At 44.0% G+C, this 21506-nt stretch overlaps 1 protein-coding gene across 12 annotated transcripts in view; it reads right to left on the bottom strand.

The window, feature by feature from the left end:
• CPEB1 (cytoplasmic polyadenylation element binding protein 1) overlaps positions 1–21506 on the bottom strand; it is a 92500-nt gene that overhangs the window by 19172 nt on the left and 51822 nt on the right. For 6 of the 12 annotated variants that reach the window (XM_058736454.1, XM_058736458.1, XM_058736450.1 and 3 more), the window contains exon 3: positions 7338–7529. The exons of 1 other annotated variant lie outside the window; for it this stretch is intronic. In XM_058736454.1, the coding sequence (XP_058592437.1) occupies positions 7338–7529 (192 nt within the window). Of the gene's footprint in view, positions 1–7337; positions 7530–7733; positions 7757–7893; positions 8051–21506 lie in introns of those variants that run through there. 5 more of the 12 variants (XM_058736451.1, XM_058736453.1, XM_058736460.1 and 2 more) reach the window with 3 other exon arrangements.

Raw genomic sequence — 21506 nt, 5'->3', positions numbered from 1 at the left:
TCAGGCTCTGTGCGCCAATACCACAGAGCTTGTTTGGGATTTTCTCTTTCCCTGCCCATCCCCTGGTTATGCAGGCTCGCTCGCTGTCTCTCAAAATAAACAAACTTAAAAATAAAAAAATAATAGGAGAATCCGGATGAAGGAAATACATGTATTCCTGGTACAACTTTATAACTTCTGTAAATGTGAAATTATTCCCAAACAAAAAGGCTTCTTTAGGGGCGCCTGGGTGGCGCAGTCGGTTAAGCGTCCGACTTCAGCCAGGTCACGATCTCGCGGTCCGTGAGTTCGAGCCCCGCGTCAGGCTCTGGGCTGATGGCTCGGAGCCTGGAGCCTGTTTCCGATTCTGTGTCTCCCTCTCTCTCTGCCCCTCCCCCGTTCATGCTCTGTCTCTCTCTGTCCCAAAAATAAATAAAAAACGTTGAAAAAAATTTAAAAAAAAAAAAGGCTTCTTTAAATGACACGAAGTGAAACTAGTCCGTTTCCATTTGACTTTCTCTGCCTCTTTCAAGGTAACTGGATCTAACCGGAAAAGGAGAATCAAGCACAAGTAACAGGGCCTAGAATCCCCAGGGGGTGGGGAATGGTAACTAAGTACCTTTGGAGTCTCTGCCTATAAGAAGAAATAATCTTCTTTTAAACAAGCTTTTTAAAGCCTCAAAAACATTTGTATGGATATTTGCAGGCACACATATGGACAAAGTTCTGCCTTCTCAACCAACCATGCCAAGCCACTCCAACAGTAATTAACTCAACATCTGGCAGAGAGCAGGTGATCAGTATTTGCTGGGCAGTACTAAAAGGAAAGAAACATCATATCCCTTAGAGCCAGTATGCTCACTGAGGCCGCACCCTTTTGATCAAGGTTATTCAACTCAAGGACACAATACTGACCTAGCAGCAACTCAGAACCGGAGCAAAAAAACCTTAGCTCATCCCAACCCAGCCCATCACCAAAACAGAGGTTGAGAGAAGTAGAGTTACTTGTCACATCAAATTGTGACAATACTCCTTCCACTAGTTTCAAATACTTTCTTCGAAGAGAACTAAGTATATACAGGTACAGGCTGAAGAGAGCCTACTCTGCGCTTGAGGAAGGGCAGGACAGAAGAAGCACCTCCCTGCTCAATCCTCCCAGTAACCTGCTGGGATCCTCACAGCTATGTGTACATACTTCCACATTCAAGTACTAAAAGCAGGAAAGAGTGCTCTTCACTGAAAACTATCCTAACCACACAAAAGAAAAAGGGAAAGGGACAATGTCATTTAGCAGACAAAAAATCAGGATGCCCCAGGATTCACACACCTGGGTCGCATCAGAACCTCCACTGCAGCAGTTTCCTGCAAATGTTACATTGGGAGGGCCAAGAATACAGTAGGCGTTTGATTAGAAGATATGGGGAAGACAAAAAAACCTAGTATCAACAGCCCTATGATTTTCCACCTGGTTTGAGATTTCCTTCAACCCAAAGAAGGAGCCAGGTTTCTGGAAACTGTCACCTGTGGTCAGATTCCCTAGAGTGACCTGAGTGTCCCTATACAGTCTACTCACATGGCACCTGAGCAGGTAGTTCTTTGAATATCTACAGATCAAAGGAAAAGCTTCTAGGGAAGATGGAACCTCATTTCAAGAGATGGAACCTGTCCTACTCCTGGCTCAGCCCATGACACCATACTTCCCCTGGTGTGACTAGCACTGATTCCCACTAGCTGGGAATCAGGAGGGAAGGAGCCAAAAAGCTAGCAATCCATGGTTTCCCTCTTCGTAACTTGAAGTAGTAAGTATATCTACTAGAAAGGCACGCTCTTTAAGCTACACAATCTAAAATCCAGGGCAAGTGCTAGGTCATTTATGCTGCAGGTCAGTATCTTGAAGTCCACTCCCCATCACAGGGCACAGAGCTTCCCCGAGGCCAGACGTCAAGCATTAACCTATATGGCTTGGGGGCTGGTAAGTGTGGAGAGAAGTCCATAGTCACTTTTCAATGGGATCCAGGGCTCTAGACCTTTGCTCTACTCCTGAACTCCACAACTCAGGGACCGTAGGAAGTCTGACGTTTACCAAGTACCTCCAGCCCTGGTGGCCAAGCATATGGCACTTGTATCTTCCAAAAGTGACTAAGAAAAGCAGTGTACTCTTCTTGGAGCAGAGGCACCATTCACCACTCACATGCTGGCAGGAATCAGGATCAGCTACAGACAGCTCTCAGGGAAGTCACGGGGAAGAGAAGACCTGGCAGAGGGTTCCAGCTCATTAATGCTACCTCAGAGGGTACAAGAGACCAAATCAGCAGGAATATTTTTAGACCGATTGTTAACTTTCTCCACTTTCACCCTTCTATGCCAGCTCCTGTGGGTTTTTACAGCTGAGTCACTGTTCAAATTTTCTGAAGCCTTCCCCAAGAGTACAAAGTCACCCAGAGCCTGATGGTGGCAGCAGCAAGAGTTTGGAACTGTATGTGGGTATTGCCAAGACCCTGAGTTGGAGCTCAGCTTCGGGAGAGACTAGGCCCAAGACATCAGAGTCAGATGCCTGCTAACTCCTGGGAGTAATCATGGAAAAAACCCACACCAGGAGCCATTATTTCTAGCTTGAGATTTAGGGCCACATACTTGGAACCCTTCCTTCTCTCTCCCAACCCTTAGCTCTAGGTTGTTTGTGCTCAAAATCCATCTGAAGGCACACAGATAGGAAGTGGGAGGGCAGCACTCATTCCAGGTATAACAACAGACTGCTCTTTGCCTGGAACCCCCAACCCTGCAGTCTACACCACACTCCAATTCAGGTGGTGGGCTATCGTTTGAGTGTGAGCTGCCTTCACTGACCCTGGATCCCACAGACGCAATGTGGCACCCAACAGAACCTTTCTCCTCTAGAGAGAGGAGATGACTGGACAAGTTTCATTACCTGAAGAAACGACATACCCAAGTCCCACGTAAAGTCAGCACACATGCCCCCCCTGTACCCAATTTCTTTCTTGCCTAGGAGGCACCCTATTATCATACTGCTTCCCAGGCCCTCCCTCATCTCTGCACTAAATGCTATTTCTCAGTAGACTTCCTGAGTCCACGATAGAATTCCTGTTCCAGTGTATGACAAAATTTTCTGTAAATGCATCTTCATGCCTTAGAAGCTATGGAGGTTCAGAGATACTGATCTCTGAAGAATCCATCCATCCAGCTGATCAAAACACACGGGAGGCAGAAGAATGGGGGAGACCTTGACTGAACTCTGCAGTTCAAAACTACTCAGGATTAACAACACAGTGGCTCGACATTCATCATTCATTCAACAGATACTTATTAAAAAGCCATGAGCCAGGTGCTGTGTTGCATGCTGGGGACACAGTAGTGGACAAGTGGATGGTTGAAGGAGATCTGCAGGAGCGGAACTTGGTCCAGCCCAAGAAGTCCATGTTCCACAGATGAGGAGCCCAACTCTGTTTTGAGTATCACCTCAGAAAGGCTGTTTTGGAAGTATAGCAGCAGCAAAATCAAAATGCCGAGGGTCCCCCTTCTCACTCCAGGCTGATCCAGCCTGCCCACCAACAGAGAGCCTGCAAGTAACACAGCACGGGAACATACCATTCATAACCTGACTGGTTAGCAGTCAGGGCAGAAACCAGAGAAGGTGGACAGGTTAACCCCCGGGGACTTCTAAAGGACAGTGGGAGAAAACAGGGCATGGCTTCTGGCATCCTCAGACAGAACATCTGGTCTACCCACTGGGCTTCGATACAAGGCATGCATTAAGAGTCCCTGCTTCCAGGCCTCCCCAAAGTAGATTCTCAGTCACCCCCTTCATGCTGAGTAATACTGCCTGCAACAGAGTCCCCAGGGGGAAGTCAGGGAGACAGATCCATTGGGTGGGCACAGCTCATGAGCTGAGACTCAGGTAGAGGGGAGTCAGAACTGTCCACAGCACACTGTAGCTTTGAGGGGTCTCAGCTAGGGAACACATCACCTCTGGATGGACAGCCCCAGGGCAGTATGTGGAAATACCTTAACATAGGTGTTCTTGTCCAACATGTTAAGAGTTCTGCTTATAGGAACACAGGTGTAATAGAAAGCACAAGAGTTTTGGAACCAAAGAGCACTGTGAGTTCTGGCAGTTGTGTGACTTCTGGTACTTCACAACCTGTGACCTTACCTACCCATCTTTATGATAGAAGTAATGACTACCCATTTCATGGGATTGTACAAGCATTAAAGTCACATGATGGACTTCACATAGGAAGCAGTCAACAACTGGTAGTTATTAGTCATTCCATCCCCCATCCCAAGATACTGAGGACAGCTTTCGTGGTTCTACTGTTCTATTACAGGACTTCAGACACACTACAAGGACGACAAAGGTAGTGCTGGACACATGCCACTGGGGTCTCAGGGAAAAACCAATGTCTAACATTCATCTTTCCCCAAAAGGCTTTCTTCCCAGCAAGAGGTGAGGCCTCAGGGTAGGCCCAGTCTTTCTAGAAGGAGGGACCCCACAAAGCGCCATAACCAAACCGATGCTGGTCTTGCAGGCACTAATCTCAAAACCAGATTCCACCCCAGGGGCTTCAAAAGCAGGCCTCTGAGGCCAATGGAGCCCATGTAGCGGAAGGATCCTAGCCCCCCAAGAAAGGTCTCCATGTACCAGTCTCATGCTGAGAACCCAGTTAAAAGTTGTCCCTGTGCAAAAAAAAAAAAAAAAATCCTTAGTGGAAAAAATGGAAGCCCCTGTTGTAGCAACTATCACACGGCCTTTGGTACACCTTCTCATCTGTTTACCCTTGGTAGCTACAGGGATTTGTAAGGGCAACAATTTTATTCATCGATGGACCTCCAGAGCCTAATCTAGTACCTGGCACATAGCCAGGGCTCAATGCTTGCTGAATACATTTAACCAAGATTTCAGGCAAGAGCCCTGCCATCTTCCTCCCCTACCCCCAACACTGATGAACACATATGATGGCAGAAGGTGGTCAGTGGTGAAGCCACAGCTGCCTGGGGCAATGTGTCACCAAGCAGAGCCCAAGGAGCAAGCCTGCACCTGTGCTCCACAAAACACAGCATGGATAACTCCCAGACTGCCCAGAGATGTTGAAACACCTCCTCCCTCCCTAAAGAAACTGAGCTAGTTGGTCTTCAGAAGGGAAGGCAGTGTAGGCACTGGAATGTGGGCCGCATGTTCCCGCATTGCTGGCAAGGGTGCCCGATCTGGCACTGCAGCTGGCTGGTGGGAGGGCTGCATCCTACTCCAGTAGGCAGTACCCTCGTGTGGGCTGAGAAGGCCCAGAGCTCAGGGAAAAGAAGAGAGATGGCCGTCATCATAGCTCCAAAATTTGAGGACATCACGGATGTGAGGGATGGGTGTGTCCTTAACCCTCAGAAAGGAAGACACGGCCACACTAACCCTGCCCATAGCCAGATGACAGCACTGGGGCAGCCCTCTGGTCCCTGTGAATGCTAGGGCCACAGACTGCAGTCCCTCCCTGATCCACAAAATCATGTGATATTTATCACTGATGTGCCTGAGATGAAAGGTGAAGAAATAAATTCATCCCCACTCTGGAGACAAATAGCTACAAGCACAGGACTTTCAGGCAGCAAGGAAGCTGGAGGAATTACGACTGGGTCCAAGCTGTTTTTTTTTTTACAGCCTAATTTCACAGTAACTTTCAGGCTACGCTCTCCAAGCCCCAACCTGCGCCCTCCTGCAACCTGTGTGCAGTAGTACTTTTCAGAAGGACCCTTGTAGCTAACAGAGACCAGAGCCAAAGAAGGGCCACGCCCCAATCTGACACCAGTGAGAGATAGTGCCTTAGTCAAACACTGGTCACCACAGACAGGTGCCCACCTCCTGCATAAGCTCTTCTGTTTTCTGCTCAGATACAGTGGGAATGAGGACAAGGTCAGCTTCACAGGCCATCTGGGTCAACTTCAGAGTACCACATAAAAGAAGCAACCGTGGCCTTCCAGCCAAGATCTCCAGGCACAGGATGCCACACTTCCTTGCCCCAGGGCAGTTACCAATCTTTCTGGAAAAACCTGAGCCAACTGAAGGCCAGTACTTCAAGAAATTCTACCTTAACCCAGAGGTAGTTACTTAGACAAAGCTCTTCCCCATCCTCAAATAAAAAAAAAAAAAAAAAAAAAAAAAAAAAATCCAACCCCCTACCCCCAATCAAATGGGATAATGCCAACAGACAACAGTCCCGGGCTCTGCAAAGCATTCTAAAAAAAGACCTGCGGCCAAATAGGGTGGAGGCCAGAGAAATCAGCAAGACGGTACCTGGCTACCATGACTGCCAGTTTCTGGAGCTGAAGAGGTGAGGGAAGGATGGCAGGCTCAGTGAATTCCACGGTCAGCACCAATAGGAAATGGCTGCCCCCCACTACCTTTCCATCTTCCCTAAGTATCTGCTGCTATTCTTTTTATTAAGGTATAATGTACATAAAGCAAAATACATGGGTTTTAAGTTACCTATAGTATTTCTGAAGTTCCCATTTCTTCCTGAACACTCCAAGATTTGGCTGGGTCTGGCCAACCCTCCCCCGTGTACCACAAGAGAGAAAGAAACGGGCACTGGGAAGTTCTCAGCAGAAGCAGTTCACGGGGTTGGCCAAGAAGCCCCTTCAGGCTGTCCCCATCAAATCCTCCCAAGGCAACAAGGGGTCCTAAAGGGGAGTGGCTCTTCCTCCATCCATTTGGTTACCCTTCACACAAAGAAAAACAAAGCCTCCGCAGCTGAGAGTTACTCCACCCCACTGACCCTGCCTGTCCCTTTCCAGGGTCAATGCTCTTACCCGTATGTTAAAGCCAATTCCAATATTCTAATACCACCCAGCCACACTGGAGGTTAAAATTACTCCCTTGCCATGATTTAGGGACTCAGCCATCCTCGTATACAGGTCCCTAGTTATAAAAACCACTGAGAAACAGAATCTGGACATCCAGGGACCAGCCCCTGAAGTCCCCTCCCCCACTGAAAAGTGTTTTGCTTCATCATCTCCAAAACAGGCCTGGGCACTCGGGGGGTTAGCTGGATCTTTTCTGCATAAGACTGTCACCTTGGGGACCCTTCTCAGGGCCACCCCAGGTGCACACTAACAACTCCAGGGAATTTATCAGGGTTAAGTGGAAAAGCCATGCCTGCCTTTACGAGCAACCATCTGTCCTGCCACGCTCACAGCCAGCATTTCCATCTCTTGCAAAACAGCTCCATGTTGTATTGGGGGGGGGGGGGGGGGGAGGTGATGCAAAGGGGAAGAGAACAACTGTTGCTGTGGATGTCTCTGCTCACCACCCCATGCGTCCCCCTCCCCCAGCCAACTCATTTTCTGGCACTCACCCGAGTGTGTGCTGCTCTGGGCTGAGGAATCGGAGTCCTGGGTGCTCCAGGGTCGGTCCCAGCCTGTGAGACTGAGGGACTGCAGGCCAAGGCACAAGTCATTTGCATCTGGGAGGCCCCGGGAAGAATCTTGCGCAGAGGTGGGGAAAAGCATCCTGCTCGTAACTGTTTCTTCTGAGTCCTGGAAGTCTGCTTTGGACAGGAGGACAGCAGAAACCCCAGAGTTAAGGGCTGTTTTCCCCAGTATTATCAACAATAATTATTAATAATAATAGTTTCCCGGAGCTCAAGGAGCAGACATCCAAGTCGGCCGGATGCTGCGGCCGCTGCCTCTGCACTTTTGGGGGCGTCAGAGCAAGAGCAGTTGCCATACAGCCCCCCTCCCCACATACACACCCCTATCCCGTCTGCATTACAGACTGGGCCAGCATGTGATCAGGCTGCTGATGCTTCCCGCTGCCAGTGACATCAGCCGGCTGAGCTGTGCAATAGAAAGCGGCATCATCCCTCACAGAATGGGGGAGGAGCAGGAGGGGACGACAGGGAGGAGACTTGCCTCCCCGGGAAAAGATAGCACAACAGCTACTTGGAACAGTCCGGGTGCAGTGCCGGTAAGTCAGGGTTCCGAGGCAGCGCCCTCCGGTCTCCAGCAATGGTGGCCAAGCGGCCCCGAGGCACGACTGAAGTCCTCTCCGCTGACAGCAAAGCCAAAGCAGTGACTGCCTGCTTGTGTAGCTCTGCCCTCCTGCCCCTCCCTTCCCCTCCCTCTGCTCTCCACCCCCAAACCCAAAAACACTCTAGTCCTGGATTCTCTCCAGCTGCTTGCTCAAGCCCTGGTTTTGCAGCCCAGTGCAAAGCTTCACAATCCTGCTAGCAAAAATCTATGTGCTCCAAGTGGCCCCTGAGCAGCACCCTGACACAGCAGTGTTTACCACTGAGGGATGGGGTAACCTTCAGAAAACACTGCATACTGGGACCCTGAGAAACAACACCTGGTGCTCCAGGCTTGTCTGGAGCACATCACAGAGAAAAGGGGTCAGCTTCAGCAGAGGGAAGGGAGTCACCGGGCTGCCCTGGTATGTCCCACCACCCACAGGCCAGAGTAAGCTCTGCCCTGACCAGGACAATTCCTGTCCCTGGTTCCTCTCACCCCAACAGGATGGGCATGAGTCATGAGCAGCTCTGTCAGGTCCAGCCTCCCTTCCCTCGGGCGGCCGGACATAGGGACAGACTGAGGCAACACTGCTAAACAGTTCAGACAGACAGAAAGAAAAGCAACAGTCCCAGTGCTATTCTGCCCCTTCAGAAATCCAGTGCTCAGGAGCTCCCACCAGCCGGCCCTGCCAACGCCCTGTCTCCGGCCTTCCAGGAGCACTCTGAGCCTCCCAGCTAGCCAGCTGGGAGGCTCACTGATGCCTCTGGCTGCTGGGGCCCTCACTCAGGGGTCCTGCTCAGGACCAAGGCCCCACTTCTGTGACCACTCACAGCTCCAGCAACAAAGTACAGCTCTGCCCAGATATTCTGGAACCTCCGCCATTTCCTCTTTGGTGACATGCTCTCCCGTATCAGTCCTCTGCCATCATGACCTGTAGTCACAAGGCCTCCTCCCCAGAAAAGAGGGTAGAGAGCAAAGGTCCCAGCCTCAGCAGGCAGGCTGCTCACACCTAAACCATGCTGGTGGCAGTACTCCGCCTCACCTGTTCTCCCATGTCATACGGGCAGTGACCAATATAGACAGGGTCCCAGGTGGGCAGAGGCAAGAAAAATGCTATTAGCCACAGGATAAACTAGCGAGAACCACCTGCAGTACATACCCCTCTGTCCTTGGGCACTCAGGCAGAGCTGAGAGGGGAGAAATGACCAGTCTGTAGGAGAGACTCCTCCCATTAGAGGTGGTTTTTTCTTTTTCTTTTTCCCTTCCTTTTTCTTTAGAGCTTTGCTGCTGTGTCATCCATCCACGTTATTCCTGTCTGGCTACAGATACTCTGCTTGCTCCCTGTCTGTGTTTGTTAAAACCTTGTTCACCACTGCACCATGTTGGTATTGTCCCCACCCCAGAACACTCCCCTCCTGCTTCTCTAGGTCCACCCTCACACAAGCTAAGGACAAACTTTAAAAATAATCTACGTGTACTAACTACAAAAACAATGCTGCCTTTAAAAACATCTATATTTCAGTACCTGTACCCACTAAACCAGCTATCTATATAGTCCCTTCCACCCCACAGCGAGGCCACCTCTGCCTAGACACAACTGCCCCCACCCCACCCTGACCTCTAAAATGAGGGTATCTGTGTGCATGACTACCCCCATGCCTCTGGCAGGAAGGATCTAATCATCGACTATACTCTTGCTGCCCAAAGTCTAGTGAGGAAGACCAGTAACATCAGCATCACCAGGAGTTTGTTATAAATACACAATCTCAGCACCCCTGAGATCTATGGAATTGACCTGCATTTTAACAAGATTACCAGCTGATATGTATGCACACACCAGTTTGAGCAACAGTATCTATACAACTTCCATAACCTTCCCATCCCAAGCTGACAGACCCAGGCTTCAGCAGCAGGGCTGTTTAAGGATACTGATGGCTACGTGCATCCAGCTCTGTGATCTGAACACAACTCTACTTTCACTCCCAGCATCCCCACCACAGGCATCACATCACCTCTATCCTTATCCAGACATCCCCCATCCCACATTCTCTTCCAGAAAAAGGCTTTCACAACCACTGCAGGGTTCCTTCACTAGATCCTAAAATCAATGAAGGCCATACCCATTAAATGCTTAGTGTAGCAGACTGGGAAAAATTAAGTAGCTTTAAAAGTCCAACAGGATCTTACTTTGCTCACCAAGTCTTGCCACTGTGTGATCTCAGTCAAGTTACTTAGCTTCTGAGCATCTTTGTAAGGTGGCAACAGCAGATCCTGATTCTTTCAGGATCACATAAAACATCTGGTACACTGTCCGACACAAAGCATTTTATCAGTTTTCAGTAGGGTGACCATGTAATTTATCATCCAAACCAAGACGTTTTTGAGAGAAAGGAGGCAAATTTTAATAATCGTACCAGGACAAAACTTCCAGTTCTAAAAGAAGTCACAGAGATGTAAAGTACAAAGAACATAAGGTAAAGAGTTAGTGATACTGTAGTAATGTCGTATGGTGGCCAACAGTGACTATACTTACTGTGGTGGGCACGGGGTCAAATACAGAATTGTCCAATCACTATGCTGTACACCTGGAACTAACATCATATTGTACGTTAAACTACACTTCAATTAAGAAAATCATACCAGGACAGCAATCTCAGAGATGGTAGGCCTGGTAGGCATGATCACTCTTATCTGGAGCCTTTGTGTTCAGAAACATTTTACTCAAGAAACAGACTCTCTTTCTGAAGTAATCCCTACACCCAACATGAAGCTCAAACTCATGACCTCGAGAACAAGAGTCACACACTTTACCAACTGTGCCATCCAGTTGCCCCTCCAGAAACAGGTTACCCAAAAACGCTCCTTTCCAATGACTAACTGATCCCTTCTATCCAAATTTACCCCTTGCTGTCCACCTCTTCTCCGTGTACTGAAAGAAAGTTTGAGAAGTAAACTGTCAACACAGCCTAACATGCAGTGAGGTAAGAGGTCTGAAAAGCAAAGGCTAACTGTACTGAGCAAAAGCTTTTCTTTGCTTCTCAAGCTCACAGCAGATGCTGGACAGGGATGTGACCCTTTTTACTGGAGGATATTATTTATAATCTTTTGCCCAGCTCCATCTACGTACTCTCAAGTACTAAAAGCTGATAACTGGCACAAGATGATGTGATAATTCTTATTCTAAGGCAATCTAATGAACAATGACTCTCAGTTTAAATGCTTTTTCCTACAAGTTTCCTTCATCCATACCCGTAACAAAGCTTCTGACTTAAGTTTCTTAATTTAGTTCAAAATTTTAAAAATCATTTCCCTTTGAAACTATCAGTTATCTTCTTTACAGTTAATCCCCCAAATTTCTTAGCAGGCAAACAACTCAGGGAAATAAGTAAATTGACCCAAAGGTCAAAGTTAGCCACAATCTCAACTAGAGCATCCCCTGGCAGACTCAAAATGCAGAGGTGAACCAGGGACCCTGGCTCCAGGGCTCAGAGTGACCTCATCTCTTATCTTTTCCATCTTCGTAAGAGGCTGTTGTTCCTCTGATGACTCCTCTGCCAGCAAAACTCAGCACAGCATTGCTCAGGGTCGTCTGCTGCCACCATTCTTGAGATCTGGAGACTAAGGGAAGACAAGAACTGTGCTATGAGGCCCTCACTTGTGAAGCCCTTAAGTTAGGAGGCTCCACTGTACAAAGGCAGATGGTGACTGCCAGAAGTTGGGTTGGCTTCACAGAACAGATGAATCACAAGCTGATCCTAGGAAAAAGATCTAGTTCCATGAGGAGGTAAGGTCAGCAAGGTGTGTTTGTACCAGTTGAACCAAGGCACGCCAAGTGAGGGATGTCTATGGACTCTTAAACAGGAAATAACAGGCTGAAGGGTCCAAGATGAACCAGAGATCGGAGCTCAGAAGGCCTATCAGGAGGCCAGGGATGAGAGGGAAGAAGAGCTGAAGGGAAATACGTTAAATGGCACAAGCAGACTACAAAGCTGCATCTATCTATACCATGATTAGAACAATGTGAAAATTCTGTCCACTGATGGAAATTTTGGTAAAGAAACAGAAAAATATGAACAGCTACTGCATAAGGTCAGCAGACTACTAATGGATTTTCCTTTAGTCAGTGTACAATTTTAACAATGCAGAATAAAATCCATCCTCTCCTGTCTTTTCCCTCTTTCAACCTAAGCAGCACACTATTATAGTTTGTTTAGCAACCACAGTCGAGTCTTTTAAAAAAATCTCAACTTTATCCCCAAATTCCAGGCTCTGGGAATAGCAGAGACAGGACACTGCATTATTTGTTCCCATTAGATTCTTTCAAAAGACTAGCTTTATAGTCAGCTGAATCTCCTTAAATCAATGATTTATGGTTCTTAAGGTTTTAACAAGCCTATAAAGTAGCATTTCTAAGAATGTATTTCTAAAAAGACTGTCTGAAAGACAATTTTCTCACACAAAATAAAAAAAAAACAAAATGATGATTTTGGAAATCCATCTTGGCAACTTAAAGAGAAAGAACAAACCTGCAAGAAGTCAGACATCTGTCAAGATCATTTCAACTGCTCTCTGTTTGTACTTCGGCCCTTAACTACTCATATGCCAGGGAGACTACAAGCTTCTCCAGAGCAGTACTCCCCAAACTTTAAATGACTTGGGAATCTTTTTAAAACACTGATTCAGGTTCAGTGGGTCTGGGTCAAGCCCAGAATATGCGTTTCTAATCAACTCCCATATTATGTCGCATTCCTGGTATGCTGGCCACACTCCGAGCAGTACAATTTTAAAAGGGTTTTTCTACTCCAGATGGTCTCTTCCAAGTAATTCTTACTCACCCCATTCTTACCCAACACCACTTTCCTTCATGGTGTTCATTCTGTTAAACAAGTACCTTCACTGGCTCCCTAATGCCTCTCATATCAAAGCCAATCTTCAGGCCCTGGCTTATTAACTTTCTCTTACACTAGTCACCAAACATTAAAGGCTTAGCTAGATTTAATCACAATTCCTCAGAAGTTCACACTCCAGAAAATATATCATTTATCTATGTGCTGATAAGTGAAACAACAGGTCAGATGAGAGAGCTTGCATGATGGCTAGGATACTCTGGAAAAGCTTACACATGATTTTACCTATGCATTAAATTATATTACAGATGAAAGTATGAGAGACAACCGATTTACTTTCTACAAACCATCAGAAAAATAGGATCATTGGCTTATTTTAGTCTTGACTGTTTTTAATAATCTTCAAATTCCACAAATTGTTTCAATAATCAAAAGTGATTTCTACAATATTCCTTAAAATAAACATTAATGTTTAGATTCTAAAATGTCATATACCATGTTCACATAATAGAAAATTCAATATTGTTAAAAAGTTAATTCCCACCAAAGTGATCTATGTGGTTAGTGCAACCCCAATGAAATACCTGGCCTTTGAGCAATTCAGTACGGAAAGATTTTTTAACAAATGGTGCTCGACTGACCAGACATCCACATGGGATAAAAAAAAAAAAAAAATGAACCTTAACCTCTTACCTGACACCATATACAAACATTAATTCAATATGAATCCAAGAGATCTAAAAAAGGTAAAACCATAAGGCTACTCTAAGAAAACATCAACTGTCCTTGTGACTTAGGGTTGAGGAGTACACAGATGCATAGGTTTCCTAAGGAAGACACAGAAAGTAATGGTCATTAGAAAAAACTTTTGATACATGGGTCTTACCAGAATTAAACACTTCTGCTCATTAAGACTCCATTAAGAAAATAATGACAAGCTATGAAATGGGAGAAGATATCCGCAACCATATCTGATAAATAGCTAGTATGGACAATATAAAAGAAATCTTAACTCAAAAGTAAAGGAAAAAATATTTTCAAAAAGGCATAAAATATTGAAAAGGCATTTCAAAAAGATACATAACCAACAGGTCAGGAAGCACTTGAAAAAGTGCTCATCATTAGTCAAAGAAATGCAAATTGGACCACAAGAAACCACTACGTACCCACCAGACAGCTAAATTTAGAAAGACTGGCTCCACATTTTGCCAACATTTAGTGTTGCCGATGAGATCTTTCATGCATCATACATGCAGTACAATCACTTTTGAGAAAGGTCTGTGAATTTCTTACACAACTAAACAGACTATTCTAGGACACAGCAATTCCACTCCAAAGTATTCAACCAAGTGGGATGAAAGTATGCTTTTACAAAAAGGTCTGTACATGAATGGTGATGGTCTTATTCATAATCACCAAACCTGGAGACAGCCCAAGTGACCATCAACAGAAAAATAAAGTGTGACACATGTATATACTGGAATATGACTCAGCGATCTAAAGGAATAAACTACTGATACATGCAACATAGATAAATCTTAATTACACTGAAAGAAGCCTTACATAAATGTACTTTTACCTGAAGTTCTAGAACAGGCAAAACTCATATGATGAAATGAAATCCGATGGCTGCCTCTGGGAGAGGCAGCAGGGCCGTGGAAGGAGCGGACTGGGAAAAGGTAGGAAGGACCTTTGTGAGGGGAGGGTAATGCACTACAACTGACGGGAGTCCAAGTTGGGTGTGTGTTATTTGTCAGGATGAATCTCATGATCCACAGAGGATTTGTGCATTTGTGTATAAATTTTACCTCAAAATATTATCAGGAAATACTGAACATTAATGATATGCACACTGAAGTTTTTTTTTTTTTTTTTTTTTTTTTAATGTTTTTGAGAGAGAGAGGCAGGGACGGAGGAAGAAGGGCAGAGTGAGGGGGACAGAGGATCTGAAGCCAGCTCCACACTGTCAGCACAGAGCCGAATATGGAGCTCGAACTCAAACTGTGAGATCATGACCTGAGCCGAAGTCAGACACTTAACCAGCTGAGCTACCCAGACGCCCCTGCACACTGAAGTATTTAAAGGTGAATTATATTCACATCGGCAACTTACTTTGAAACTAATTGTGAAAGGTAAACAGGTGAAAAGATAAATGGTTAAGGGGGTAAATAAACGAATACGTTGTAAAGCCAACTGACAAAATGTTTACCATAGTATCTAGGTGAAGGGCTTTATGGGTGTTCACTTCATAAATCATTCAGCTTTTATGTATGTTGGAAAATGTTCATAAAAATACCGGGTGAAAGCGAAGTCAGGCTTTTTCTGACAAAAGGCCAAGTCTGATTGAACTGATTGGTTTGACAATAAGAACAGACTTCATTAGATTTTATGGTTGACATTTTCCATAAGTACAGCAAGTTAAAATCTACAGACCTAAGGTTTTTGACAATACATACTTTACGTGAGAAGATAAAACACATCTTAAGATACTATGCTAGCAAAGGTGTATTTTTAAATTAACATTATTTTAATTTTCTCAATCCTTTAGGTAAATTAAGGTAAACAAGGTCTCTAAGTCAAAGAATGATAGACATAGTTGTTATCTAAAGTCTTCATAAAGCTCTCTCGGTACACTTTCAAAAAACTGAGAAATTCAGTGACTGATGACTTGGGTAAATCTTTTTGCAAATTAGATGGTTTCCAGTTCCTTGTTTGTCACAAATATGAAGGATTAAATCGAACTGCCAGCAAGTACAAGCCTAAAAATAATGACAGATGTCTAACTTTTTGCTTGGAACTTGAGGAGTTCAAACAATTGAGACATGCTGCTCCAATTAACTCCTTCGTTTCCCATCTATTTATGTGAACAAGTTTACTCAGAACACAGATCTGGAAAAACAAAAAATAGGAATATATATCGTGTTGAAAACCCTGAGTCATTCCAGCAATAAGTGCGTCGTCCAAAATTACATGGGTTTTTAAATGTCCCATCTATCTCATTAAGAAGCATTTCCAATAAACAAAACTTTATAAAAATTTGTAACATTTAGATGGTCTTAATTGCCCCAGCAATCAAAGGCCATGGCAATCCAGAATACCTACAGCCTTTTACTCACAGAAAATAATTTAAGATTTCTATTTATGTACTGTTTTTGTTGCAGACAAGTGTAATGTAATCAGCCAAAGACCCGTAAGTGTACAATATTACATTAGGATAAAATTCTGTGGGAGAAGCAGACTACAAATATGAGGAAAGGAGAAAAGGAATAATGAAAAATTTTCTACTGTTAAAGAATGGGCTTACACATTTTTAAATAGAGAGGAAGTATCAAATACCTTTGATTTCCACTGGATACATTTTCACTTAAATGATTACTTAGCTATCAAATTAAACATGCAAGAAGTATGTTGTATTTTTAAATTTTGTATGTTGTATTTTAAATTATTAAAATTTTTGTATGTTGTATTTTTGTATGTTGTACTTTAAATTATTTTAAATAATTACTGTGGTAAACTATACATCAAGTTTTACCATTTTAGCCATTTTTAGGTATACAGTTCAGAGGCAGTTAAGTACATTCATATTTTTATGCATTTACCCACCACTATCTATTGTCAGAACTTCATCTCAAATTAAAACTCGGTCCCTGTTAAACCAACTCCCCACTAGCCCCATCTCCAGTACCTGGTAACTACTTTCTGTCTGTATGAATTCAACTCTTTCAGCACCTCACAGAAATGGAATCACAGATTATCTGTCCTGGTGGCTGACTTCTTTTACTTTGTATGATGTGCCAGGTTCATCCATGTTGTAAGCATGTATCAAAATTTCCTTCCTTTTTAAGGCTGAATAATATTCCACTGTATGTAGAGACCACATTTTGTTTCCTGTTCAACTGTCAAGGGACATTTGGGTTATTTCCACCTTCTGGCTATCGTGAATAGCACTGCTACGGACACTGGTGTACAAATATGGTTTCACTTTCCTTTTGTATATACCTCCAAGTAGAACTGCTGGATCATATGGTAATTCTAAATTTTTTTATTTTGGGGAACTTCCATACTATTTTCCATAGTGGCTGCACCATTTTACATTCCACAGTGCACAAGTGTTCTAATTTCCCCACATCCTCACCAACACTATTTTCTTTTCTCTTCCTTCCTTCCTTCCTACAACCATCTTTATGGGGATGAATTGATGGTATCTCACTGTGGAGTATACTGGTGGGTTTTTTTTTTTTTTTTAATTAATGAGATGTGTACAAAAAATTGTTTGAATACTGTTGCTGCCTAGTTCATGAATCCCTTAGACCATGTTTAAAAAAAAAATCTCCCCCACACCAGGATTTTATTGAACAATTTTTCTTCCTATGCCAACCAAGTGGTCCTTCAAGGCAAATGCCATCTTCCTAGAGGATTTTGCTTCACTGATCACAGAGATGATTCATGGATGAACATGTGACCCAATCTGGGCCAGAATAACCCATTCCTAGGACATACAGATGAGTCCAGGCATAGGGACAACCCACACCAAGCTAACTGGGAGTCCTTTTTTGAATTTTCCTGTTTAGATACAGTGGAGGAAGAACCATTTCCTAGCTTCAAGATGCTAGAGGATGTGAACATAACCCCTTACTCAGGTAATAGGCAATTGTGCAAAAGGAGAAAATAAAACCCACACTTGGAGAGAGAGACAGACAGGATCTTGGCAAGATTGAAGGCCCTGGATTCAGTGTCCTTACTTTGTTTTCCAGTCATTTCTTCCTATTCCACGAAGTATATACCAAAAGACTTCCAACAATTCTCAAATTTTGCCAAAGTTAGTTCTAATCAGGTGTTTGATCCGTTGCAAATAAGAGCACTGTGCAGGGATGCCTGGGTGGCTCAGTCGGTTAAGTATCCAACTTCAGCTCAGGTCATGATCTCACAGTTCGTGAGTTCAAGCTCCACATCGGGCAGTCAGCACAGAACCTGCTTCAGATCCTCTGTCCCCTTCTCTCTCTGCCATTCCCCCTGCTCACGCTCTCTCAATCTCTCACTCTCAAAAATAAAAATTTAAATTTAAAAAAGATTAAGAAGGGGCGCCTGGGTGGCTTGGTCGGTTGAGCGTCCGACTTCGGCTCAGGTCATGATCTCACGGTCCGTGAGTTCGGGCCCCACGTCGGGCTCTGTGCTGGCAGCTCAGAGCCTGAAGCCTGTTCAGATTCTGTGTCTCCCTCTCTCTCTGCCCCTCCCCTGTTCATGCTCTCGGTCTCAAAAATAAATAAATGTTAAAAAAAAATAAAAAAAAATAAAAAGATTAAGAAGAGTGCTCTGCATAATTCAGGTCCTTATCAAGGATTGACCAAACAAATAATTACTACATGCAGGATGAGGACTCTGGGACAAATGCCCCCAATTCCCTGCCACCAGATGAGAGCGAATCAATCACAAAGGATCTAAAAGCACACTTGGTTAAATCTCCCATCCCCCAACTGGAGAGCAAACAAGCCCCAGAGAGGGTCAAAGTGACAAAGCTACTAAGTGGAAGAGGTGGGATCCAAATCCAGGATGAACCTGCTCTATTGCTTCTCTCCTACCCTGGGCACTTTCTTAGGCCCAGGTCCGCACTCATACATGTCCCAACTCAAATTCTTGGGTGCCTGGGTGGCTCAGTTGGCTGGGCGTCCGACTTCGGCTCAGGTCATAATTTCATGATTTGTGGGTTCCAGCCCCGTGTCAGGCGCTGTGCTGAAAACTTGGAGCCCGGAGCCTGCTTCGGCTTCTGTGTCTCCCCCTCTCCCTGCCCCTCCCATGCTCATGCTCTCTCAGTAATAAATAAAAAACGTTAAAAAAATTTTTGAAAAAGACAATTAAAAACAACAACAACAACAACAACAACAACTTGTATTCTCATTTTCCACTTCGGCCCCTGTGGAGTTTTGTACTAAAGGCACCTCTTCCTATCAAGAGATCAATTCTTACAACTAGCTTCTCTCCGCTCTTATTACCATCCCCCTCCCCCAATCTCTCACTTCTTCAACAAAATGTCAAGGTCACATTCTGGTGCATCCAAGATTCCACTGCCAGGTGTGTGTATTATTTTTGAAAGTGACAATTTAGCTTCTTCCCAATGGAAAGAGGCCACCTTATTCAAATCCAGCTCCACCTCATCTATGGCTCCCGGTTTGGCAGGTGCTCCAGCTCTCGGAGGCTTGAGTCCAGAATACCACACGCTGCCAGAGGGTGTGCCCAACTGTATATAAAACTAGCCTCGTGTAAACACGATGAAATGATGCTATACTGTTCAAATCTGGGGTTTACCTAAGTTCCTTAAACACGACACCAGACTGGAGACCCCTTACGGTGCGAAACCACAATAGAGCTAGAAAATATAAAAGCAAGTGATGTGAAAACAACCATGTGCTTTCATATACTATGGAAAAGTAAACTGGTACATTTCTGGAAGGTAATATGACATGTGCACTCAAAGCTTTGAAAGATACTTATTTGATTAAAGAATTTTACTTCTAGAGATTTATTTATTCTGTGTCCAAATAACCACAGATACAGACAAAAGATTTAACTTTAGGCACTTCTACTAGTGTTTAAAACAGACACCTATTTAAGCAAATGATCTATAATAGTTCGAAATTCTTAACTTTTGTATACAATGAACAATTTGGCAGTCTGCTAAAGCCTATCGATACTAAGATTAATGTTGTTCAATATATAAAATAGTGATAATTTTTGATGAATATAAAAAACTTTTTAAAATATGTTCAGTGACTGTAAAGAAGTCAAATATAAAATGTCTGACCATCCTAATGAAGATTATCATTACCAAAGTATTAGGCCTTGCTAATATTATTGTGATTTGTTGCCAACATTTACAACAGCAAGAAATGCTACATTTCAGATAAATACTGGTGAAAATAAAGATCTATTCACCTGTCCATGTTACTAGACTCCCTGAGTTCTATCCAAGAATCTAGGGTAAGAATCTCCTATTGCATCTATTTACACAGTAAAACGCTATGTAACCTTGACAGGGACATAGAAAATTAATGACATTAAAAGAAATAGAAAAAAAATAGAAAGCGGCAAATCACTATACAGTGTATTCAGAAAGCTTTCGTTTTAATAAATATATACTGTATCTATGTTAGAAAAATACTGGATACGCTAAAATGTTAACCGTTATCTCTGACTAGTGGGATTACACAGGATTCTTTTCCTTCTTTCTGTTTCCTTCAAAATGTTTTACAATGAACATATTTAAACAAGAAAAACATACAGCTTATTAAACAGGGTAAAGGTAATTTAAAATTTAATATCCCCTAAATAAATTTGAAAAAATTTCTAAGAGTTTTTACAAAGAAAAATCCTTATTAAAAGATTTTAAATTTGACATTAGGAGTTCGAGGACAATACAAAATTAGGATAATTTAAAATACAATAAGCCATAGAACATTAAAGATATAAGGGACTTTGGAATCCACTTAGTCCAAGCCCCTCACTTCACAGCAGTAACACTCTCTCCAAGTGTGAATTCTGGCTTTAACCATTCACCTCTGCGCAGTTCCCTTTCATACCATAGTTGTATTTCTTTTTTAATAAGAAAGGAGTACAACACCTACGTTCAGAAGTTGGGATGCACACACTACAGTGGGAGTAATTCTGCCTGTGATCAAAACGTCATGGAGACTTAGCTTTGAGCAGCAAAGCCCTGACCCTCCAGCAGATGGGGACGGTAGCACACAGGCCAAGGCTTGCAGAAATGAACCGTCACACTCCCTACTTCATAAAGTGACAAAAAGAGCAGAGTTCGTGGACAGGCTCTAGGACACTCTCTTAGGACCTCTCTCCTTCCATGGACTGGAGTGTCAGGGCTGCTTCCCCCTCTCAGCAGAGCACCTCTGTACTCAACTCTATACCTCAAGTCCAAGCATTGTTCTGCCTTCTCTCTGCAGACAGTATCACTTGGAGCTGGCTGAGAAAGTAAAAGAGCAGGAGGGAGCAGAGTTGGACACAGTGAGGGACAGACATTAAGGTGCTGGCGTCCAGTGTGTGCCTGCTCTCCACTCCACATCTGGGATCCTGCCCTACAACAGGCCCTGTAGAGATTATTTTTAAATAAAAATAAATAAAAATTCTGGTAACTTGGGTGTTATTGGAACACTTTTAAGTAAGGTTCAGAACGTGAGGACGTAAATCTACATTTCTAACTATGTATTATGAAACCTAAGTACACATCAACTACTTCTGATGGGAATTTACATTCCAATCAAGACAGGCTGTGAATGCAAAATCTAATGTAGGTCATTAGAATAAACTGCATATAATCTTGCAATAAATGTATATCAAATCATGCTATACACCTAGTACTAATACATTATACATCAGTTATATCTCAATAAGAACTTTTTTTAGTTTATTTAGAAAGAGTGTGCACACACGCTTGAGTGAAGGGCAGAGAGAGAGAGAGAGAGAGAGAGAGAGAGAGAGAGAGAGAGAGAGAGAGAGAGAGAATCCCAAGCAGGCTTTGCGCTGTTAGCACAGAACCTAATGCAGGGCTCCAACTCACAAACTGTGAGATCATGACCTGAGCCAGTATCAAGAGTCAGGTGCTTAATTGACTGAGCCACCCAGGTGCCCCTCCTAAGAATTTTTAGGGGCCCCTGGGTG

The sequence above is a fragment of the Neofelis nebulosa genome, chromosome 7 (genome assembly GCF_028018385.1).
Source record: "Neofelis nebulosa isolate mNeoNeb1 chromosome 7, mNeoNeb1.pri, whole genome shotgun sequence".
Lineage (NCBI taxonomy): Eukaryota > Metazoa > Chordata > Mammalia > Carnivora > Felidae > Neofelis > Neofelis nebulosa.
This window is presented reverse-complemented; position numbering and strand designations above follow the sequence as displayed.